Genomic DNA, 25,855 nt, shown 5'->3' with positions numbered 1-25,855 from the left:
GAGAGAGAGAGAGAGAGAGAGAGACAGAGTAAATGTGTGTGTGTGTGTGTGTCCAAGTTCAGTATGTAACAGCACCAGAAAACGCACATCAACATGACAACATTTCTGCTTCTCATCCTTTTGTCCTGTCTGGAGTCAGGTAAGACAACTTCTCTTATGTTTTAACATAATAAGAATTTAAAATAACAGTATTCATTTAAACCAAAAAGCCAATCAGGCTTACTTCCCTACAGGATGTCATTATATTGTGACTGGTTTTAGTTGTGTAAGCTGTAAAACACATGAAAGTCTGAGGTCACAGGCTCAAATTGACTGGTACTGGATAAGAGGACCAGACGTGTTAAAAAGTTTACAAAAATACATTTAAAAAGCAAAGCATCACTGTATGCCTTACCTATGGGGTATCCTTTGTGTAACTTAATACTGTTAATAATAATAATTGTAAGGATAATTATAGTAATAATACTTTTAAAACCATAAGTAAATACATTCTTATTTGTGATTAAATGCTTCTTTTCATCACTAAATGTTACCATAAATAGTATTACTTTTTGTTGAACCTTTAACTCAAGGGAAAGGGTCATCACTCATACAGAACTCTGCGGCAAACATTTCTGTCATATACTGATAGTTGATTGTTAGATTATCAAACTTATGAATAAAGACAAAGTTATGTCAGTTTGCCAGGTCCACACTACCTTCAAAAGAAATTGGCACTCATACAGAACTCTGCGGCTAGACTTTTAACTAAGACCAAGAAGAGAGAACACATCACCACTGTGTTGGCTGAACTGCACTGGCTCCCTATTTCCTATAGAATTGATTTTAAGGTTATGTTAATTACCTACAAAGCTCTGAATGGCATAGCACCTTCATATATCTCTGAGCTTTTAATATCTTATCAACCACAAAGGAAACTTAGATCATCAAATTCTAATATTTTAATCGTACCCAAAGTGCTCCACAAGCAAAGTGGAGAAGCTGCGTTTATCCATTATGCCCCCAAACTATGGAACACCCTGCCTCTGTACATCAAGCAGGCGAGTTCAGTAAATATTTTTAAAAAAGATCTGAAAACATACCTGTACAGGAAAGCTTTTAGTTAACTCATCTTATCCTGTAGAGTACTTTTTCAGATTATTCTACATCTGCTGCCATTCATACTGCTCCCCCTATTAAGTCAGGTTCTGCTCAAGGTTTCTTCCTGGAATATGGGAGTTTTTCCTTGCCACAATTGCCATATGGCGTGCTTATGGGGGGTAAAGGGTTAAGGCTGCCAGTCTTATGACATGTTATTTTTTATATTTTTGATATGTTGCTGAGTGAATCATAAACGCCCCCAGCAATGAAGAAAAGTGATTGATAATGACTGACTATTATTGTGTTACATGCTTCAAATGTAAAGCACTTTGAGCTGCATTCTGTGAAAGGTGCTATAAATAAAGCTTATTATTATTATTATTATTATTATTATTATATTATCACATTGAAAATGGTTTGAGACGGCTGTTGTCATACTTTTTCTTAAATGGTTCCTCAAAAAACTACTGTATTAAATAAAAAAAATACTAATATACATTAAAACATGCCTTGGTCAGAGCAGTTCATCAATGTACACCTTTTTATACATTCTGACGTTCCTGTCTGTCAGGTCACATATATTTTTATATGCTATAGACCGACCTTGACAAATAGTTATGACAGCTAGTTCAACACATTTACATGTAATGGCAGAAGCGATGAAATAAGGTCAATTTGTTTTATGGGGTAGGACTATTCACCAGGGAACCAGTATAGTGCCTTTTGACCAACATGACATTAGCCATTGGAAGAAAAAAAAAACAGCCGACATTTGTACAAAATCAGTTGCATGGATATACTAAGGCATTTGTTCAAGATGGGGAGAAACTGCTTCAATGATGCACAAGTGATAAGATGATATATCAATAGTACATTTAAAAGTATTAATTTTGCAGATAGATTGTTGTCCAAAAGTAACTTACAAAACATCAAATAACATTCTCACACTATTGCAAAGGAAACCTTAGGTAACAATAACTACTACTACAATTAATGGTACTAGAGGATGAGTATAAAGACGGACTGTTAAAATGTCAAAAGTGTTTGCTTGGGTGAGCCATTATGGAGGTTGAGAGTGAACCTTTTTTTGTTTCTTGCGCTGAAAAAGTACCTTGCTCATTTTGAGACTGCCCCATATACTTTTCATGCAGTTAGAGAAGATAAAAAACCACAGGGTTTTGAATGCGAGCCTACTGCTCATGTAAAAGTTTCCATCTGTCATGGTGGAGTCTGCAGAATGTGTGTGTGTGTGTGTGTGTGTGTGTGTGTGTGTGTGTGTGTGTGTGTGTATGTCTATCTATCTGTGGATCTTTTTGTCTATCTGTCTGTCAATCAAGTCATTTACAGTATATTGCTTTCTTATCTCTGCTGTGGTTGTGTGTGTGTGTGTGTGTGTGTGTGTGTGTGTGTGTGTCTATCTGTGGATCTTTTTGTCTATCTGTCTGTCAATCAAGTCATTTATATTGCTTTCTCATCTCTGCTGTGGTTGTGTGTGTGTGTGTGTGTGTGTGTTTCAGGCTCTGGTGTGCATGCGATTGACGTGACTGGATATGTTGGAGGTGACGCTGTGTTCAGATGCCCTTATGACTCTGGATATGAGGAATACTCCAAGTACCTCTGCAGAGGGTCGTGTCACTTTGGACATAAAGACATTCCAGTCCAGATTACAGCAGGTCAGACAGATAACATAGTTAAGACTGAAAATGGTCAGACCAAAGCAGTCAATGGCAGATTCTCTCTGCATGATGACACCACTGCTAGAGGCCTCACTGTGACCATCACTGGACTGAGTGCAGGGGATTATGGACAGTACTGGTGTGCCATAAAAACAGGATTTGGAAAATCTGATGTGTACACTGAGATACAGTTACAAGTTCTACAGCGTATGTATCATTATATAACTTTTATTTTCCCATTATTTTATATTGGATTATGAATTAATTGAATTATATTATAATTCTATATTATAAATGATATATTTATATATTCCAACATGATGTTATTATTGTAATTATATTAAATGGACACGCCAACTTTTTTGGGAAATTAGCTTATTTGCCTTCTAACCCTAAAAGGGAGGCATAGGCTAACTGGAACAACCCACTTCCAGTCAATTATGCTAAGCTACGCTAATGGTGTGGAACTGGGTTTTTACACGCACACAGAAGAGCAAAAAAGCTAATTTCCCACAAAAATTGCATCACAATTGCAATTGCAAAAAGGTTCTTTCAATATCATTGTACTGATCCAAGACTGATAGGACAATATTGTGTTTGTTTGTTTGTTTGTTTGTCTCATACTGTGACTCCAGCCGTGTCAGAACACCCAACAGGTAAGATAAATCAAATTAGCGTCCCAATCTCAAATATGTGGTGAGCTTAACACCCCCACAGCTTAAAGGAGAAATCCGGCATTTTTTGACATAGTACTTTCAGTATGAAAAAAAAAATCAGTTTTACCTCGAGTTGGTAGAGCCAGCAGCTAACTCAGTCATGGGCATGTAAATAGGAGCTCACAGACATGCTCATTGGGGTATTTTTGTTCGTATACTGACAGTGTTCGGTGACCTCGAGAAACGGGGATCTATGTGAAAATGTTATCTATGTGTCTACTTTATCACAACATCGTGTTTAAATGTTTTTTTTTTGCCCTAAAATAATGGCTTCAAACTAATTTTGATATACACTAACAATATGGAGAAACAGAGTTTTCGACATCGCTGATGGACACCTGGCAACCTTACTGTCACAACTTTAGTTTTAGAATAAAAAATAGAAACCGTTAATGCTAAATGGGTATCCATTTTGTTGATCATTACATAGCACCAAATCAAGGTAAATGTATGTGCCTGAAGTGATCATGTTGTGTATTGTTATCTATTTTCCAATCCTTTATCTTCTTACGCCTACATTTCTCTATTGCCTGGTAATTTTAAGCACTTTTATACCTCTCTCAATGCATTCGGATGTGGATGAAAATTAATCTTTATCTTTTATCTAGGATCTGTAATGGCATTAGATGGAAAATGGCTTCCCAGCTTCACTGCCATGCCTGTTTCTTTATAGAAATGTAGACTGCAGACAACATGCAGCGCTATTTGTGGGTCGCAGGGTGTAGTTTTGTTTTTGTTGATGACATCTGTCTCAATAACTGTCTAATTAGTCTTCTTATTCATTCTGGATATCTGTCTTTCACAGAATTTGCCACAACTGAAAAAGGAAAATCAAACACAAGTAAGTGTTGCTATGACCCTCTCCCCCGCTGCCCTGTGTCCTACTGTAGGCCATTAACTCTACACTGAGTTGTGTCATGGACGAACCTGACCGCTGCCCTGTGTCCTACTGTAGGACATTAACTCTACACTGAGTTGTGTCATGGACGAACCTGACCTTTTGGCCTTTCCCACTTCTTACCCATTTTTTTTTGTATGCTAATTACTGTAAACATTCATTGGTTTTTGATTTCAAATATCAATAATCTTCTTCCAACATGTATGATTTCACTGTTAGTGTTAACTAGTGAATCCTGGAACCACTCAGGGTTAAGTGCCTTGCTCAAGGGCACAACAGTGGCAGTCGGGAATCAAACTCACTCGGCTACTGCATACTAGCCAATTTCCTTAGCCATCATCCTACCACCGACTCTAATACACATTATCTCTTTTCATCTGTACTCTTGTTTGTTCATATTAAATGCTGTCATATTATATCATATTAAATCTCTTACTCTGATTTCTCCTGTTTGTAGGTGTACTGGCAGGTACTGTTGTGGGGTTTATTCTGATTCTAATAGCGGTCTGTGTCCTGTTGCTGTTTCACCTCCAAAAGAGACGAAAAGACTCAAAGACTTTAGGTACGCACGTCTACATAAACAGAGAAATTTATGTAAATATAGTTTTATCATTCAGATGCACATAATTGTCCAAATATGTAGTACCAATGTCTATGAAGATGTAAACATATTTTGTTTTTGTTTATTTGTTCTTTTTATTGACAGATTGTGTATCCACAATTACTGGCTCCCTCCCACAGTCAAGTAGAGACACAGCAGCAGTAAGTGCAAGGGCAGTCTTTATTTGGTTACAATTGGGAAATTGGAACATGGAACTGAACTTGGTGTAGTTGCTTTAGCCACCTGCGCTACAGCTTCCCCTCAGCCAGTTAATATATTGTGCTACAAGTAGAACAGGGTATTACAAGAGGGCCAGTCCATTACATTTAATATATAGTGCCAAGAGTAAAACATGGTATTGAAAGAGGGCCAGTCAAGCGTTAGCGGACTGTATTACAAGAGGGTCAGTCCAGAGTTAGCGGAGTTGCATGCTAACTTCATTGGATATCTGGGCACACGTGTGTTTTACATCAAAACAGTTCATTCTTCACATTATTTTTTTTATTTCTAGATCATCTTTTAATGTTTTAAACTAAAACGAACTACACATAGCAGCCGTAAATCATATTGTACACTCGCCTTTTTACACCATACTGTCACCTCTGTCACCCCTCAGGAAAACTATCATCCAGCTCCAGCCTCAGCGTTTGAGCCTGATTGGGACCCTCCAAACCCCTCAGCTACCTGCACCAGCACCACAATCACTCCATCTCAGATTGAGCCCACGTACTTGGCCCTGAAGCCCAGCAACTCAGCTTCCCCTGACTCTGTGTACCAGACGATGAGTGCTGTGCCCTTGAGGAAGGCCAAGGTGGCCGTGTCAAGTTCTGTAAGGAGCGTGGACAACGAGTACATCACCATGGGACATCCGTTGTCAAGAGCTATGAAGCCTCATGGGAGAAACTCAAGGCTCCCATTTTAAATAATCTGACTACCTTCTATGATTACTTTTTTTTTAAGTTGCTGTTGCACCTTTTTTTTACAAACACATTGTGCATTTGCATTAATACACATCTTATGGATCTCTCCTGAAGACTGTAACTTAATCTTATATTTTTTGGTTGATAATATGTGAAACTATTGTTTGAAACTGTGATGTGGCGTTTGGTTAAGTTTTTGTACTGATAGATTTGTCTCAGAGTCCTGCAACAGGTCGGGTACCCGCATAAAAGTTGCTAAAATGGGTGGATTGTGACATTCCTAAAATTCACAGACGGGGATGCAGGTGGATAATGAACTCCTTGCTGGCGGGTAGCGGATGAGAACCAAAACAGTATTTTAGTTTGCTTAAAAAAACATAAATGAAAAATATGTACAATATTTGTATGTCTAAATTACCATTACCACATTGTAAATATGTGTTTTAGTCAACGATAGGCTACGACCTTTGACCATCACGTCACTACTGCGACTTTGATTTGTTCGATGCATCTTGTAGTTGGAGCGTTGCCAGCATAGGCATAGGCCTACATATAGGCTATCCATTGTTGACAGGCTCAGGTTGTATTTTTTCTTGTAATAGTTTTTTTCTTGTAACATTAATAGGTCTATTTGTGTAATGATTTGATGCAGCAAGTGTTGGGTTATGGTTCATTATTTAGCCCTAATGCAAAATGTTAAAGAAAAGGTGCCGATGGTAGGCTACTTGAATCGCGCAAAATAAAGCGCACTTTAGGCTGGTTCATTGACTTAAGATTTAGATTGAATGCGAAATACTCAAATAAAATGTGAAAGTTGACAGGGGCCAGTTAAATGTTTGTATTAGGCTATTTTTGTAGCCCTACGTGCTCCAATAGCGTGAAAGAAAGCGCCCCGAGGCTGTTTCATTAGCCTATAGAGATCCAGTGTTGTGATGTTGAGAGGTGTGAGATAAAAATAAAGCACATACAAATGGAATGATTTTAGCTAGCTATTTATCAGGGGCACGCGTTGGGTAAAGGGCCAAATATTAACGGATCTGGCCGACGGGTGTGGATTTAATTTTGATATTATCATGGGTGACGGGTCGGATCTGGTGCTGAACTTTGCGGGTACGGGCCGGGTGGGTCTCCAAAATTGGACCCGTGCAGGACTCAGATTTGTCTGTCTCCAGTGATGCAGGGTTCATTTCACTGGGTGACCTGAACCTGCCCAATGTGATAGTTCAACCCGACCAAGATTTTAAGCTAAAGGAAGAAACGTGCTCATAACAGAAAGCACACTGAGTCTAATTTTGAATCTTCCATCCTTATTTTTGTTCTTGCATGGTCTCCACTCACACAGCCTGACACACACTACATCTTTATAAAATTGGCGGCAGCCAACGATGTTTTAGACAGTTAGACAGTCTTAACCTATTGCTTTTTTGTAAGGCTTTAGGTGATATTTCAGTAATACGTTTTTTTTTTTTTTTTTTTTTTTTTTTAGTGACTTACCCGCAAATTACCCACAATTGTAAGTAAAATGGTAATAATAAAATTGTAATAACTAAAAAGAAAGTGACCTTATATCTCAGCCAATCTTATATTGCTTGACATTAAAGGTACACTATGCAGGTTTAGGTATTTTCGGCAACTGTAGAGCACGCTCTAGAGTAGTGATGTATTTATACTTCACTCTGCTGTTGTAAATAGCAAACTTCTTGTGACTTATCCCCCCTGTACCGTACACAATGCAAATGCTTTTGTTTTGGAGGTGAAGGATTAGCAACAGGCAAAATTGAGCTATATCTAATGACAAGGTAATGTTTTACTATTCTCACGAGATTTAGCGGGGAGCCACTCTTGGAAGTTGCATGGCTGGATTTTTTGGTAGGATTTTTCGCTACGTCCATGCTGTATAACTATGCTAGGTGAACGATTTGTCTATTACAAATTTGTTTACAATCAAATTGGCTTTGTTCCTGCGAGTTCCTGCGAGTGCTTACAGCCATGTCAACATCACAGCCACTTCCAGTTTGGAACAAATCTTTGAAAATAATCACATGGACAACTGAAGTGAATTAAAAAGTGATACCAAATATTCAGCCATTTAGTAATATGTCTGTGAGCCAGCTGGTAATCCTTAGAGACACTCAATCCATCTGTCATCATCAGACTGTAACAAATTTGTCGTTCTACCTAGCTCATCAGAATAGTTTTATGACATTCTCAATTAACAAATAAAACCACATGGTTTTGTTTTGACCCAATAGAGCCCATAGACTGAGCTTTATGTCAAGTAAGGGATAATGTATAGAACGCCGGTCATTATTGGGAAAATAAGTCCCGACAGGGCAAACCGGTCTTGTTCCGCCCTGAAGGGACTTATTTTCCCAATAATGACCGGCATTCTATACATTATCCCACTTATTACACGGCTGCTTGCCAAAACTAAATAATAAACTCCCCACAATATAACTTTAGCCTACATAGCCTAGCCTATTTGTTACCGTTCATCGTGGCATTTGCTGAGAAACAAATAGTTCGCAACAACACACGCTGAACTTGAATCAAACATTCTTTAGAACACAGCTGATCAACCGTCTGCTTTCACTTTTGAATGAAGTTCCAGTCCTTGCGTATTGATATGAAATACCTGAATTAGAAGCACAAACTCCGTTGTCATTGACAGCGGTCATTATTTTTTTCAGAGGTCCTTTCCTTGGAAATAATGACCGCTAGAACTTTGGGGAATCCCATTCAAGTCAATGGAGCGTTCTACTTGCCTTGTGAAGAGCCGTGTAATAAGATGAAATTAAGTGACCGAGATGTCAAGAATACATATTCCTTGCCCCCTGTGATGTGTACTAGGCCTTTATATGATCTGTGAAATCCCCCTCCAGCACAAGTCAAGGCTAACCATTTTAACACACGCACGCACACACACACACACACACACATGTATAAGCAATCATTAAGCAACATGCGGTTTACAAGACGTTGCAGAAAGAGTAGAGATGGAGAGAAATTGAGAAGTGTGATTTTGTGAGAACAGTTAGCCACAAGAAGGCAACCTCTTGTGGTTCAAAGAAATGAGGAAGATGCATGTCTGACATCACAACAGGCATACTAATCTTATGAGTTCCTTGTTTTACAGGTTAATTTATCGTGTGTTGTAAAGTATTTGCATTCCTCTTCCATGACAAGTCAGCAACTAGTTGATGTAGAGGTAACTACACTTTGTGTGTTTAATATCTTTACCTACTGTAGGTGATGTAGATGTAACTACACTTTGTGTGTTTAATATCTTTACCTTTGCAAAGTGTGTATGGGCATGTACAACTATGCACTATGTATGCAATGATCACACATGCCAATGCGTCTTCCCAGACCCAAAATGGTACATGTGTTGAATATTCGTTTAGAGTGGCCAGAGGCTAGAAAGCAGTGGTAGTTGGGAAAGGGGGCACGGCATGCTGTTCTATTTTTAAATCTATTTGATTTTTCTTGACATCAAACAATGCTATTGTGAAGTTGATTGTCATTCTATGTTGTAAGTCACCTTGGATATATAACTGTCATCTAAGCAAACACAACCATAACCATACATGCATGTGTCTCTCAGTATTAACTGGGTTCACAATGATGTCACGGTCTCTTGTCCTACACCTTCTGATCATGATCTACAGTAAGTATCAGCTTTGTTTTTACAAGTACAATCTATGTTACTGTACACCAACTGGCCTGTAGGTGGCCGGACACAGTTTTCTGTGAATCTCTCGAGAACTGTAGGGCCTAGGAGGACCACCTTTTTTGTATGTTGGTCTTAAGGGGCCATGTCAACCCATCCCATAACCACTCATTTCATGTATAGTGCCACCTAGTTAAAAATAAAAAAGCAAAAAATGAGGTGTTGTAACTACAATATCTCTGGCTGACATGGTCAAAACTGCACAAAATTGAAAGTGGAGGATCATTATGACACCCTCTGAATGGATGTCAGTTTTGTGGACTTTCGTTCATGGGGGGCATACAATAAATTAATGTGTACATTTAGTGACTGTAAACCAAGATAGTTTTCAGTGAATATCTTGAGAATTGTAGGATGGCCTAGGATGACCAATTTTTGCGTATGTTTGCCTCCAGGGGTCATGTTAACCCATTTCATATGCACACATGTGCATAAACAGATACACACACATACACATACAGTATATGTACGCATGCATACACATGCACACACACACACACACACACACACTTGTTGTCTAGCAGATACCAGTGATAATTCAGTGTGCATAATGCAATTCTGTGAGACAGTTAGAATTATACAAGTATATGCCTTTCACCTTTTGTTTTTAGCCAGCAGCCAGACCAGCAGATACCCTGCCTTTGCTGAATTACTGAAGCTAAGCAGGAGCAAAGTAGGAAATGAACACAATTTGACAAGCGTGACTTATTTTAGTTAGTACTTGGATAAGAGACCTCCTAGGATTAGTAGTTTTCCTTCTGGTAGTGGTGTTGGTGGCTGGCCAGTAGTTGGCACTTATCCCTGTGGCCAAAAGCCACCAAACAAATATCAATCCCAATGTCCTATTGCAGTGACAGGGACACTGTACTGCAGAAGATGTTTTCCTTTGCATGAATGTTAAATTGAGGTCCTGACTCACCATGGTTGTTAAAGATCCCATGGCACTTATCTCAAAGAGAAGGTGGTTCCCTGATTTGCTTTATTTACGTACACATACACACACACACACACACACACACACACACACACACACACACGTAAACACACACTACACATGCACACATACATGCACACACACGACACGCACACAAACACATAAACACACACACGCAGAATTATTGGCACCTCTGCTAAAGTTGACTAAAAACCAGTATAAAACATAATCTGTTGGTGATTTAATGTAATCTCACAATGAAAATAAATATGTTTAACAAAAACACTTTGCTCACAATTATTGGCACTGTATGTGGTGACCCAAAATCTGCATTTACCTTCAGTAGTCAAGACATCCTCTCCTAATTTAATCTGTTTTACGCCTGTTTTCTGTTGTAGGGGGTTTGGGTGAGTTGAGAGTCACTTACAGCCCAACACACATCTGTGCTCTGGAGGGATCATCAGTCACCATATCCTGCTCTTACACCTACCCCAGTTATCTTACAGTTAAAGAAGCTTTCTGGACAAACCAAATCTCTAGATTCCCTGTTAATCTCTCTAAGATTGACAACTATGCACAAAGAGTCACAGTGAACTGTGGGAACAGTAGCAGTGGTTGTTCTCTGCAAATTGTAAATCTCACCAAAGCAGATGCACAACATCTCTACTACTGTTCAATGCTCACCAATGGGAGAAGAGACATAGGCCAACCAGGAGTTTCATTGAACATTGCAAGTAAATACAAATAGTGTTGTTGTTGTTATGAACACTGATTGTTTTTGTCAGCTAGTAAAACAACTACATTGAAAGTCATATTATACAAGATTTTATTATTGTTCTCTTAGGCCTGCAGGTTGCTTCATATGCAGAAGGCACAAACGTAAAGGAAGGTGACAATGTGACTCTCACCTGCAACACCACCTGCAATCTGACCAGCAACGCTTCATTCATCTGGAGTAAAGATGGACGTCCTGTAGAGGAGAAGCAGATCATCTACAATCAGCTGCAGCTCCACCCAGTCAGTTATGAAGATGAGGGCAACTACACCTGTGCTGTTAGAGGCCATGAGGATCTTCCTTCACCACCCAAAATGCTGGAAGTTATGCGTAAGTCCAAGAATAAAAGCTGTCATAAAAATACTTATACACCTATGTTACCTCCCTTTATCGGCGAGTTTTATTTTTTCAAGGGCAATTCCACTCAAAACTGTCACATCCATAAAGCCAACACAATGCCATGGTATTTAGTTGGCATTATAGACATGACAGTCATGCATGGAATTGCCCTCAAGTATTTATATAATTCTGTGTTTGAGTGATAATAGACACTATTAAAGTAGCTGTGTGTACACTTGGTAAACCTCCCTCCCCTCGATGCCTATATGCTAGTAAGATATGCTCAATGATAACACTAACACTCAATGATTTTAGCTCATTTGTTTGCACACTCACCTCCAAATTTCAAGGTGCTACAAGTTGTGTGTTTCAAGCCTGGGCAGAAGCAGGGCTGAACCACACTGTTCGGCCATCGCAACGCAGGTTGCATATGTCCATTATATGTCAATTCTAAAGTAAAGAAGACAAGTTGCATGTAGGCTGTTGATAACATGACAACATGTTTGATAACTCCTCTCCTTCTTCCTGTAGCAGTGTCCCATAGCCTACATGTTGCTGCTCTTGTTGGAGTGGCAGCAGCAGTCTTTGGGGGTGTGGGTCTATTTTGTGTCGTGTACTGGCTGAGGTGAGTGTTGTGTATAGTGCATTCATGTACAGTAAGTACAGTGTTAAATATTTGTATATATATATTTTTGCATTTATTTAAATAGCCCCACACTGTTACTTATTACCTAGTGTGTGTGTGTGTGTGTGTGTGTGTGTGTGTGACTTGTAATGTGAAATGTAGGACTGTAAAGTCTTTAAATTACATTTAAACTATACCTGAGTGAAATGCAGTACAATTTTGTTTACTTTGCTTTGATTATATTTAAAATTCCATTTATACTTGTTCTAAAAGGGTACAAACCCTAAAACCATAAACCCTGTGATGCCAGTGAAATCTTTCTTCATTTTCAATACAGGACTTCTTTCAGAAATGGAAAGACAACAAGAGATGATCAAGAGGTGATGGCTCACAATACAAGTTTCAACATTCAGCAGAATTTGAATAGCTCTCACAGCTGTTAACCTTTCAATATGCTGATGTAAAAAATGTAAGGGATAATGTATAGAATGCCGGTCATTATCAGAAAATAAGTCCTGACAGGGCGAACAGGACCCCCAAAGCGCCATAATGACCGGCGTTCTATACATTATCCCACTTATTATACAGCTACTTGCCAATATGCTGGTGTAAAAAATATATTCTTAATTATGTCATCTATCTGTCCTCAGGATGAAGATCATGGCAACACTGTAACCATGAATGCTCTTTACCAGAACACAAACCCACCCAATACCACCCAACGTGATGCAGTTGATCAGAGTCTGAACCCCAACACCACCCAACGTGATGCAGTCTACCAGAGCCTGAACCCTAACACCATCCAACCTGATGCAGCTTACCAGACCCTGAACCCCAACACCACCCAACCTGATGCAGTCTACCAGACCCTGAACCCCAACACCACCCAACCTGATTCAACTTATCAGACCCTGAACCCCAACACCACCCAACCTGATGCAGTCTACCAGAGCCTGAACCCCAACACCATACAACCTGATGCAGCTTACCAGACCCTGAACCCCAACACCACCCAACCTGATGCAGTCTACCAGACCCTGAACCCCAACACCACCCAACCTGATTCAACTTATCAGAGCCTGAACCCCAACACCACCCAAACTGATGCAGTTTATCAGAGCCTGAACCCCAATCCCACTCAACCTGATGCAGTTTACCAGACCCTGAACCCTGACATCATCTAACCTGATGCAGTCTACCAGAGCCTGAACCTCAACACCATCCAACAGGACACAACTGGTCAGAGCCTGAACCCCAACACCACCCAGCCTAATGCAGCATATCAAAGCCAGAACGTTAACACCAAACATACTGAGGGCCAGATTTACGTACATTTGAAAACGCAGCATTATCAGTGCCAAATTGCAGAAAGTGCACACTGTGGTTCTACAGTACATTCTACTTAGTTAGTTATGGTAAAAAAATAGTTATGTTTAACATGCTTCCTAGTATCCCCCTCTGGAGTCTGAAACAGAAGGCTTGGTTTGAATAAACCATAGTAGGGTTTGTTGTCAGGGTTTGTTGAGAAACTAAGCTTGTACTAAGAATGCCAAATTATGTGGATAAATGTATGGATAATAAGTGAAACTTTACTTGATCATGTTTAATGTGCATTTCATTCCCCCTTTTGTCATTCACACACTTTTGACTTCCCTTGTAAATAAAACATATATAAAATGTATTATTATTGCAACGTGCCAATACCGAGTCACCATGTTCAACTGTGAGCACAATGCTGTGGGAGGCTGTGAGCATTTGCAAAAGTTATTTGTTTAACTGCGTCCAGTCACTGTTGGCATGTGTGGCAAACAGCATACCTTATTCAGAGTCTCTATTACACAGCTGAGCTATTCACACCCTGTTAAGTAATATTGTGTGATCAATATGCCGGAATAAATGCACAGGGGTGCAAATAGCATACACTGATATTTGTACCAGATGGGGTATTAATAGAACACGTTGCTGTGTGCACCGGGGTACGAATAGCATACATTGATATTTGTACCAGACGGGGTACTAATAGGACACATTGCTGTGTGCACCGGGGTACGAATAGAATTCACTTCTAATTGCACCAGGGTACGAATAGCATACACTGCTAATTGTACCAGGGGTGCAAATAGCCTTACCCAAACTTTAATTGTGTTGTACAGTTTTGCCCTTTTTAGTTTAAGTTTGTATGTGTGTGCAAGCACCAGAGACAAAAATAACACCCCAAATCCCAGAATTTTTTTTTCATAACATGGGCACTTTAAGAAGTGTATCTACCTAAATTGTCCCATAATCCTGGAATGTCCCATGTACAAGTTGATGCCAAAAATAGACCAAAATTGATGCCAAAAATATGGCCATGTTTTTTTTTAAATGTTGTTGTGATGCTAATAGCTGAAGTTAACACCTCCCAATCTAAATGATGGAGTCCTCTATTGTGGTATTTAGTTCAACCAGCAGATGGCACCCTCTGCTGTTTCCTTGTATCAATGAAAGTGTTGTTTCTGATGCCTCTTATGTCTAAAAAACACATACAGATGTTTTATGTAAAACATAATATATGTACATTTGTGCCATAACTTCAAACTGAAAGACTTTATAAAAAAATGTGTGGAGGACACACCAACACACACACACACACACTGCAATGTTATCTCTTTCCATCTCAGCTTGCAACACAGAGAGGACAGTCTTAACGTGTCTTAACACCAGCTTCCCATACAAGACATTGTTGTGAGAGGTATCATTCATCTCCATATGTGAGAGAGGGAGCGTTATAGAGAGAAAACAACTCAGGATGGGGTCTGGTCTCTGCTTGAAGATCTTCTTGCTTTGCAGTGCTTGGATAGTTACGGGTAAGTCATGTAGTTGTAAAGCTAGAATAAAAAAAATTAAAGTAACAATCAGAGTTTTAAATTAATAAAATAGACCTTCCTGTCTAAAAATCCCACTATCAAAGGATTTTTTAATAGCAAGATAGCTTGTATGTTTCTGTCCTTGTGATACCATGCTTTTGAAAGCTTTTATTACACATTCATTGTCTGTTCATCCGTTAACACATAATGAATCTCTAGGTAGGTTTGGAGGTGACATCTAAACTAGTCGCAGTGTCTTTAAAAAGAGGAATGATATTGATATTGGTAAGACTTCACTTGGATAGTCCGGCCACTGAGACTTAACAAATAATCTGTTAAAATTAAAAAAGTTCAGTATGTAAATTGTTGTCGAGCACTTACGAATCACCCATAACCTTAACTTTAATTGCCAATTGTAGTTAACTTAGTGTAAACATTTTTTTTTTATATTCTGAGTTCAAGACAGAATATCCAAGTAAAGTGTAACCCTGATAGCTTTATAAGGTCTGAAATGTTGATGCTGATGATCACTATACCAACTACACAGATACATTTTGAACAAGCTGAATGAATGAATGAATAAATAAATCAATAAATAGCTAATTATGAGTAAATAAATACAAATCAATATCATTCTGAAATTAGATATTAATTAGATATTCACCACCATTCTCTATCTTATGACACATACACACTGTATTGTAATAAAGTAATATAATACACACTGTATTGTAATAAAGTAACACCAGTGAAATGCCCTGACAGATGGCACGTCCACCACCGAGGTGACGGGCTCCGAGGGCGGGAGTGTCCACATCACGTGTGAATACAACAAGCGCTACAGCAACAACACCAAGTACTTCTGCAAGGGCACGCCCCCTTTCTGTGAGGATATGGTTCGCACTGATGCCACACACAAGCTGGTCATACAGGGCAGGTCAGTCGTCTCTCTCTCTCTCTTCCTCTCTCCATCTTTCTCTATTACTGCCATGCTGGGTAGGTCAGGTCAGTGGGTAATCGGGAGAATCAGGAGAATTCCCGGTGGGACGCTTCACTTTTGGACTGGTCGAGGGAAAAATATTGACATTTGCTACGTTAGTTTATCTTCTCTTAGTAGCCTACACACATTCCGCATTCTATGCCTAACACCGCAGCGTCTGCATGGGTTGTAGCCTACCATGTGAAGGAGGTCTACCCTCCCAAGAAGAGTTGGTTGGGTCCATAGTCCGTCTTTTCCAAAATAGTTTTCTCAGATACCATAGCCGGGCCAGCCCTACCGTAGTGAGCGTCAGGGAGGTTGGATCATAGAAAGAGGCCAGGAGGGACTGAAAAGGCCAGGTAAAAAAAGACGAAAAGCATTGGAGAAAATGCTGCCAAATGTGCCATGCTTCCAGATTTTTTTTTGAAGAGGACAGACATAAGTGGCAACTGGTAAAAAGAAATAGGCCTATAGGCAATGATTATTAGCAGTGTGATTATTGGGCTAATATTGGCCTTTGTAGCATTGTCAACCTATTCTCAAGCAACATATTAAATTAATTAAGATATTAACCTTTTTGTATCATCCAATAAGGCGATTCATGCAAATATCGAAAAAAACTCAAGCTTGATCTGTGTAGTAAAAAAATAAGGTAACATTTTACTTGACAGTATCGACATAACAGTGACATGACACGGTCATGAACACATGAACCCTAACCCCAACCTCTAACCCTAACCTGTTATGACAAAAACAGAATGTCACTTCACTTCTATGTCATAACGTTTATGACTTGATTTTAAGTGCATTATTTATAACCTTTACACATTGAATCATGGTACTAATAAAAACTACAGGATAGTAAGAGCTGAACTGTTGCTTTACTGTATTTATCCAATTTCCACCACCATGGAAAAAGTGGGCCGGTCTTGGGCCTGAAACTCCTGGGCTGAAAAGAGAGAGGGAGAGAGAGAGAGAGAAAGAGAGAGAAAGAGGGAGAGAGAGGAAGAGAGAGAGGAAGAGAGAGAGAGAGAGAGAGAGATAGAGACCTGTCTTTCTCCCACCCCTTTCTCTTTCTCTCTCGCTCACTTTCCTTGTCTCATTCTCGCTAGGGTTTCGTGGCCCTGTTGCTCAATCACTTGAACACTGCCCTTGCACCATCACCGTGACTATGTGTGCATGTAATATCACAGGCAGGAAACATCATAAGCTGGTCATGCAGCTCTTGTGTCAAGTCAGCTCAAGGGTATACACGGTGCACAGATGTACGTTGCATAGAGTTTGACATACTATACTGCCCTTCAAAGGCAAAAGACCTTAACTCGCCAAAGTGAGAAACTGAAAAGTCACTTTAAAGTTTTTTTGTTGCCAAGCCAATTGTGTTATACGTAGGACACTGGAAATTTGGCTATTGCCTGTTTTAATGAATATAAGTCTGTACAGGGGAAAAAATATTGGGCTCAATCTTGACCTTTGACCCTTATTAGGAAGTTACTGTACTCTGCCTTTGTATTATCTGCCAACAAATAAAGAGCCATGTCAAGGCACTTCACTTTGAGTACCTTAACTAACAAGCAGAGTACCTTAACTAAACTTCAGCGCACGACTAAACAAAGGCAGACTACCTTAACTGACCTTAACTCAACTTCAGCACCCTAAACAAAAGGAATGAGCCGTAACTTGGGACTTAATGTGTTCTGCCTTGGTTTCTCTTAGGCTTTTGCGATAAATAATATTTTTTTTTTTTAGAAAAAAAAAACTGACTGACAAATTGACTCAATATATTTCTCCACCTGATAAAGGATATCTAGAATATCTCAAAAATGAGAATAACTCATTTTCGACCAAAGTTACTGCCTTTTGCCTTTGCACGGCAGTATATATTAACTTGTGCATGTAATATGCACAGTAATAAAGGGTGGATCTCACATTTTACATGTTTTTCAAACTGGGTGCCATATGAATATGTATGAAGAAATTTCTTCAGAAATGATATGATATTATATGATATTTATATGATATTATATTGTAATTTGTGCTATGTGTGCTACTTAAATATTTATATAACACAATGTGAGATCTCCCCTTTGTTTTTATTTTATTTATTAATGTAATTGATTTTATTATATTGATCATGATCATATCATTTTATATTGACACTCAAAAGATGTTATCCCATTGGTCATGCTTTAATGATGTAAAACCTCTCCTGATAGGTACACGCTCGAAGACAATGGCAGCGATTCTTTCCAGGTGGACATCGCACAGCTGAGTATAGAAGATGAGGGCATCTATCAGTGTGCCGTGGACATACCATTTAAAATTGACCAATATGAGGAGGTCTACATTGATGTTACCGATGGTGAGGACACCCATGTGATGTGTTCAATGTTCGATTTTTGAAGGAGCAATTTGGCTTTTTTTTGTTTCAAACATCCAGAAATTACCTTAGAAATGGCAACAGAATGTGAGGAAATAACCGCACTGGGGTATTGTAAAAGAGAAAAACATTATGTAAAAAAAAAACTATGCGTCTTCTCTGTCATGTATCCAGATATCCACTTGTTGTCCAGAATCCACTGAGCATGCAAACCAACTAGTGCCGGGATGGCTCTCTTCAATATCATATTGTCACAACCACCTGGCTCAAAGTAGCTGTGACATTGAATGGGAGACCACACTGTAGCGATATGTTCAATAACATAAGTTTATTTTTAACATTAAGAAGATAAGGTCAGTATAGTGTATGAAAAAGGATAGTGTAATGCAAAGTATGTCTAGGGGTGATCAAACAAAAGTGTAAAACGCGACGTCGGTGTGAGGAGCGATGGGCTGAGGCTCTCCCCAGCGGAGCAGCCACAGAGTCACCAGGAACCAGGCCAGAGCGGCAGAGCAGAGAGCGGAGCAGCCACGGAGTCACCAGGAACCAGGCCAGAGCGGCAGAGCAGAGAGCAGAGAGTGTCCATTACCCATGAGGTCTTCTTTATAGGACCACCCATTACTCCCGGCACCAATGGGCACACCATGATCTGCAAATTGATACAAAGCAGCACAGACCAAAGGGGCAGAGCCCCAACAGGCATTAGAAAAGATGTGGTACTGGGAATGACCAGCAGGGCCGTAACAATATTGTACCACATGTGGCGCCTGTATTAATTTTGTGGGAAATGTGCTTATTGCACAGAGAAGAGAAGGTTATTTTTCCTCTGGGTAGATGGCAAATTAAATAATTTCCTAAAAAGTTGGCATGTCCCTTTAAATGCAATGCCAGTCAATTGGGAGAGTGACATATAGCTGCGGTCTGGTCGAAACCAACATATCTCCACAAAGCTCCTTTAAAGCATTATAGACAGACACACTGGATGGAATGGAATTTTATAAGATTATATTATATTCCATGATCCGCCCCAACCATGGCATCTCATTTTACAGCCAACTTAATCTCTTTCTATGTTTTTTCATGTGTCCAATTTTTAACCAGATAGTGAAATGTGTAAGACTAGACTGTTTAGAATTAAGAGTGTGTCCATGAGAGGACCAGGCAGGATGATACATGCTACGTCACCGATTTTGATGAAACTTGGCCAGTTTGAAGGGTCCACCTAAAAACTCAAAAAGCCAAAATAGTACAGAATTTGAAACAACCCAGGGGGAGTTAGGACCCCCGCCTTGTTTTAGGCCAAAAAAACTAAAAAAAATGGCCCAAAATGGCATAAAATGTTGACATCTCTCCTGCTGTCAGATTTAAACACAGCAAAGTAACAATCCATGCCATCAAAGGTAGATCTAAGGTTAGTTTAAAACTGGAGTTACAAGGCGTAAGGTGTCGTTCCAGAACTGCACGTATCCACTATGTCACATGCCTTTTGGCGAATACCCAAAAAATAGCAATATTCAGACCTGAATATCTCTGATGAGCAACCTCCTCTCCTTTCGTTCCGCCTAGCTCCACTCATCCATCTGGGATCAATCCATTGGAGTGGTGCTTCAGAAGGCTGGGCCTAATCAAAAAATGCTTGCATATGATTGGATAAGCCACTTGTCCGTCATCTATTGACGTGCTACTTCAACCACTCACATCGAAGCCAACCCGTGATGCTGAGAATAGTCTCACAGTCGCTTCTACGCCACGTCACATCTATGAAACTCCCGCCCTGCGTCCTGATTGGCTTTACCATACAATCTGGTGCCAAAATCACTCTCAACGAAACCGATCCCAGATGGATGTGAGTGGAGCTAGGCGGAACAAAATTCATCTGGCGAGAGTCAGGTTACAAAATGACATCATTGGGTGACATACACCAGTATGCCGTAGGTCCAATATTTGCAAATGTGATGTCTCCAACATATCTCATAGAAACAGTCACTTGGATTCAAATAATAACTTGTAAGATTTTGCCAAAGTTTAAAGGTCAAGGTCACTGTGACCTTATGTACATCCCTTTGTGGTGAATAAACCTCAAAACATTCCTGACATAATTTCATATGTGATACAAATATTCACTTTGACTCACAGACAACAAATATTTGAATTTGGTGGTCAAAGGTCAAGGTCAAGAGCCTTGCATTCTTGAGAAAATGGTATATCATAAATGCCTGTAGAGAGTTTTTTTTTTTCAAATTTGGTACAAATATTCACCTGCACTTCCTTTGTCTTCGTCTTTCATTGGTGACCTCCAGAAGCCACCATCTCTCCAACTTTGCTGCCCAACGTCACACTTCAGCATGAAGGTAATAAACACACCCTCTCTCTCTGTGTTTCTCTCTCTCCCTGTCTGATCTCCCTTTCCCTTCCACTGAGATCTACACTTGTCTTACTATGTGATGTTTGTGAAAGTCAAAGTCAAAGTCAAAGTCAAAGTCAGCTTTATTGTCAATTTCTTCACATGTTCCAGACATACAAAGAGATCGAAATTACGTTTCTCACTATCCCACGGTGAAGACAAGACATATTTTGCCAATTTAGGTCCACAGACAAACATAACATTCAAGTAAACAAAAAAGTAAGTAAATAAGTAAATAAGTAAATAAGAGGGCACATATAATAATGAAAAAATAAGAGCAGCAAAATTTGGTTGAAATTGTGCATAGACAGTCAATAAAATACTAGTGCAAAGTCTGGCCAATAAAAGGCTTGGGTAGTTCTGTTTGACCTAAGTAAGAAAGAAAGTGGCATAGTGGTGCAAGTTATGTAAGAGCAGCAGAAGTGTTGTGTTTTCAGGACAACAACACCAAGTTGTAAAGTGTACAAGTGTGCAAGTGTGCAAGTGGAGTAGTGCAGGCGGCCATTTTGGGTCCAATGTCCAGGATGTTATGTAGCTGAGGGTGGAGGGGGGAGAGGAGGGAGAGAGTTCAGCATCCTTACAGCTTGGTGTATGAAGCTGTTGGTGAGTCTGGTAGTGCGGGAGCGCAGGCTTCTGTACCTCTTCCCAGAGGGCAGTAGATCAAACAGATTGTGAGCGGGGTGACTTGCATCACTCACAATTTTGGTCGCCTTGCGGGTGAGGTGGGTGGTGTAAATGTCCTTCAGGGAGGGGAGTGAAGCACCAATAATCCTTCCAGCTGTGTTCACTATGCGCTGCAGGGCTTTCCTGTAGCGTTAATTAGACGCTTAATTAGCATTAATTTTAATTAATTAATTTAATTAATAATTAATTAATTAGCATTAATTGCTACTCTAAGGACCTTTTACCACGTAACCTGAATATGAGTCCTCACCTGTTTCAAGTCGTTTTGGACAAAAAGCAGCTAAATGGATCTAAAGGGGAAAGAAATAATAATGTACACTCTTATGTCAATCTAATCCAGGAACTGCATTTCCAAAGCTGCAGCCAACCATACATCCAACAGGTTGGAACTCACAGTGCTCTCTCTCTCTCTCTCTCTCTCTCTCTCTCCATTCATCCTAGCTCTCTTCGGGCCTGCTAAACAATGTTGTGGCCTCCACTCAGGAACTCAACGTGCTGTCTCACTCTCTCTTTCTTTCTCTCTTTCTTTCTCTCTCTCTCTGCCTCTCTCATGGCCTCCACTGTGCCACTGGTGATGTTGACACTGAAAAGTGTTTTGTAAGACTTGACTTCCTATCTCTTTTTTTCTCTTACCAACAACATTTGATATTCTAACACTGACCTTATACATAACTTAAAAACCATACTAGTGTGTTGATGTACCCTCAAATTCAAATCCAAAATGTTTTATTGGCATGACAGGGGTCATCCCTATGTTCCCCAGGTCCTATGTTCCCCGCTCGGGGTTCGGGTTAGGGTTATGGGTCATGGTTAGGGTTTTAAAAAAGAGTCCTATGTTCCCCGGTCCCTTACAAAGCGGGGAACATAGGACCCGGGGAACATACGCTCCTGCGTGACAAGTAGGCACATATATTGCCAAAGCAGTCATCACAAGGAGAATCATTTAGAACACATTGAACAAGAACAAACATATATAGAAGACAACAACATCAGAATCAGAGTAGTTAGTTGTAGCTGTAATTTCTGACTTCATCTCCCTTACTCTTCTGTGTGTTTGCTTGCTGATTGTTTTTATCTTCATGTCATATCTCACTATATGTTATGAGATACCAGTTTGGCTGCACCTCCTCATATGTGACACCAATTCTTAAATGTTCAAATCCAAATTATACAGCCAATTCCACTACCGATGGCCTAGAAAAAGTGTCCCCAGGGACATCAGGACCAAATTATACAGCCAATTCCACTACCGATGGCCTAGAAAAAGTGTTCCCAGGGACATCAGGACCAAAAGGTAAGTCAAATTGCATCCGTTTGTGTTTCTTTTTCTATTCGTTTAGCTAACTCCTAAAAACAGCTACATCCAAAACAACATTACAACCCAGGGCAACATAACACCAGTTTTCAGTTTCAGCAGCATGAGCAAATACACTACCTCAATAATGATCTCTCCCTCACTTTCTATGCTCCTTCTCTACCACAGGAGAACCCAACGAACATACCCCTAAATTGGTTGTAGGTAAGAAAAATACCCTTATATTGATGACATAATGGTTCCATTAATACCAGTAATGTGTCTCTCTGTACCTTCTCCCTGCAGTGCTGTTGGCTATTGTGCTTGTTTATTATATTGATGATATGACAGTAATATATTGATGATATAATGGTGACGATATAATTATATTGATGATATAATGATGTTATATTGATGATATAATGGTGTTACATTGATGATATAATGGTGTTATATTGATGATTAATATCTGTGTCTCTGTACCTTCTCCCTGCAGTGTTGTCAGCCATCGTGGGCCTGACTGTTGTGCTGATGGTGGCCATGCTAATACTCAGCATTATATTGTGTGTGAAGAGGGCTAAGTCATCAGGTGAACACTCTCTCTCTCTCTCTCACACACACACACACAGGAAAAGCACACTCAAAAGCACACACATACTAACACTCACAGGCGTACACACAGACACACATACAAGCATGTGTGAACACACACAATTATTTATTCATCTGCAGACATGTACTCACACACAGCCAATGTCAGTCAATGTCCTGTAAAATGTGTATGTGCTGACCTTTTAAAACAACACACTTAGTAATAGATCATGTGTAATATTTCATGTGTAAATATTTAAGTCTGGTTTGAATGACATGGTTTGTGTTATGCTCTGCATCTCAGATTCAATTAACCTTCCTGCAGCCATGGAGACTGCAAGTGTCGGACCATAAACTCAGATTTGCAGAGGATGCTGGTAATAATAATGGTGATACATGAAGCTAGCCGTTATTACATGTGTGGGGGGAGATAGGTATTCATGTATAGAGTGATTTGCTGACATATAACTTGCATCAGTCAGTCAACACTTGACCCCTCTCAATATGATATCAATCTGGCAATTGACCTCTACTATGTTCTTTTTTTCCAGCAGCAGCAGTTTGGCTGACCAGCAAAACACCATAACCAGACAAGAGGCAAGAGCTCACTACTAGCATTAGTGTTTCAAACCAGTAATGGCTGAAATTGATAACTGAAAAATAAAGCTGGATGTCTCAGAAAATAACTTGATTTGACTGATTTGGGCTCTATTTTGTATAACAGATATTTATGGTTGTTGTTTTTTTTAACTTGATGTGGCCTTAGAATATTAATGTAAAGCAGATTTGCTGTTTAATGGTGAGTCATATTTGTTTATATTTAAAATTATTAGCAGATGTTTTTGTCAAGAAAAGCTACATTATATGTTAAAGGAGAATTCCGGTGTGATATTGACCTAAAGTGTGTTGAAACATGATACCTAGTGTGAACGTATGTCTCATAGCTCATCTCGGCTTGTCCCCTGCACTCAGAAATCTGGCGCTAGTTAGACAATGCTACAAACAGTTTTTCAATGGGGGTGCCTCGGGCATCGGCCTAGCCATGCAAATAAATCACTGCTTCACCATTTACGAGGCTCAAAGTAGCTCCATACTTCATTGGTAGACTTCCGAGGGCCTTGACATTTAAAACGAGACATTTAGAACTTTGAAAAAGCACTGGTAGTTTACTTACAAGACGATTTATACAGACAGTATCTTCACAAAGTTTAGCGTTTGCAGCCATCTTGAATTTAGTCACGATATAAGTCGAAATAACAGTATGAAGGAACAGGTATGATAAGGGATCAGATTCCAAAAATAATTCTGTGGAAATGCATGGATTCCAGTTGCTGCTACTGGAAGAAACTGGAATCCATTAAAACAGTATCTGCCTGCTCTTTGCTATCATGGCCCACAGCAAGACTTTGTGTCACACAACGAAATTCCTGTTATGTATTGAGAAACTGGTTGGTTTTGCATGTTGTGCTTTGAGTACAAATCATTCTTATTGTGAACAATATAGAGTGAGTGATATATGAAAAACAGGTCAACCAGTTACCTCAGTTACCCAGTAACTTCAGATCACTAGTCCAGGGTTTGTTGAGCAACTATAAGCTTTCACTAAGAATGCTAGCTAGGGTCAGATATGTGGCAAATACAGTGCAGAATATGGTTTTTAAGGCTCTTCTGCATGTCAATGAACTCTATTGTGATATGTTTAATTTACCTTTTCTGGCAATTCTATCCCAGATAGCAAGGTGACATTGATATGATGTTGATTTTCCATCCAAATCATCATTTTGGTTGAGATTGAAATCTCAATGGTAAATAGACATTGAATCAGCATTACAATCCTGACAAAAACCCGACAGTGCATGAATATCGATAAGAGAGATATCGAACAACATTGGTTTATAGTTTATGTTGCCATAATCGACAGAGCATCGATACATAGTTCACTAAAAGATATTGAAAAGTCATGGATTTGTGGTTGACTGGGAAATCTTAACGCGGGTGATTGAAAAGTAGTGGATTTATAGTTGACCGCTGACGACGCTTTGAACTGTCCAGTTCATTTTCATCAACAGTTCAGTCAGACCAACGGGGTGTTCAGCTCTCTGTCAAGTTCACTCCTCCTTAATGGTAAGCAAGCATTTATTTATCAAACGATAACGTTTTATTGTAAAAGTGTACTACATTAAATTCGGTCATGTTTACAGTCTATGTACATCATACTGTCAGATTTACAAACTGATTCAAATGCTAGGCTAGCTAAATTTACTTGCTGTTGTCAAATTAATGTTTAGGCTAACTTACGTTATGGCAGTTCATCATAATGTTAGGTTCTACCTTTGTTGTCAGTAAGTTACAGTTTATTATACTCATGATAATAAAATATGAA

At 39.4% G+C, this 25,855-nt stretch overlaps 2 protein-coding genes across 5 annotated transcripts; both read left to right on the top strand.

The window, feature by feature from the left end:
* The first annotated feature begins 56 nt into the window (after positions 1–56).
* On the top strand, positions 57–6,709 carry LOC125298072 (CMRF35-like molecule 1). The gene is made up of 7 exons (XM_048248721.1): positions 57–139; positions 2,598–2,963; positions 3,392–3,412; positions 4,278–4,313; positions 4,828–4,932; positions 5,077–5,132; positions 5,588–6,709. The coding sequence occupies exons 1-7, from the start codon at positions 94–96 to the stop codon at positions 5,891–5,893; spliced, it is 936 nt and encodes a 311-aa protein (XP_048104678.1). The 5' UTR covers positions 57–93; the 3' UTR covers positions 5,894–6,709.
* An 8,353-nt stretch (positions 6,710–15,062) lies between these two features.
* Positions 15,063–24,137, top strand: LOC125298210 (CMRF35-like molecule 8). 4 transcript variants are annotated; one of them, XM_048248914.1, is made up of 10 exons: positions 15,063–15,140; positions 15,906–16,077; positions 18,336–18,481; positions 20,800–20,850; positions 21,928–21,969; positions 22,762–22,881; positions 23,071–23,106; positions 23,378–23,470; positions 23,777–23,849; positions 24,027–24,137. In XM_048248914.1, the coding sequence occupies exons 1-9, from the start codon at positions 15,083–15,085 to the stop codon at positions 23,824–23,826; spliced, it is 768 nt and encodes a 255-aa protein (XP_048104871.1). In that variant the 5' UTR covers positions 15,063–15,082; the 3' UTR covers positions 23,827–23,849; positions 24,027–24,137. The 4 variants fall into 4 exon arrangements, with proteins under 4 accessions (XP_048104871.1, XP_048104869.1, XP_048104870.1 ...); XM_048248912.1 differs by having other exon boundaries at positions 24,024–24,137; XM_048248913.1 differs by having other exon boundaries at positions 23,777–23,861; positions 24,024–24,137.
* Positions 24,138–25,855: the final 1,718 nt, after the last annotated feature.

This window comes from Alosa alosa, chromosome 7 (genome assembly GCF_017589495.1).
Source record: "Alosa alosa isolate M-15738 ecotype Scorff River chromosome 7, AALO_Geno_1.1, whole genome shotgun sequence".
In the NCBI taxonomy this organism is placed as follows: domain Eukaryota; kingdom Metazoa; phylum Chordata; class Actinopteri; order Clupeiformes; family Clupeidae; genus Alosa; species Alosa alosa.
This window is presented reverse-complemented; position numbering and strand designations above follow the sequence as displayed.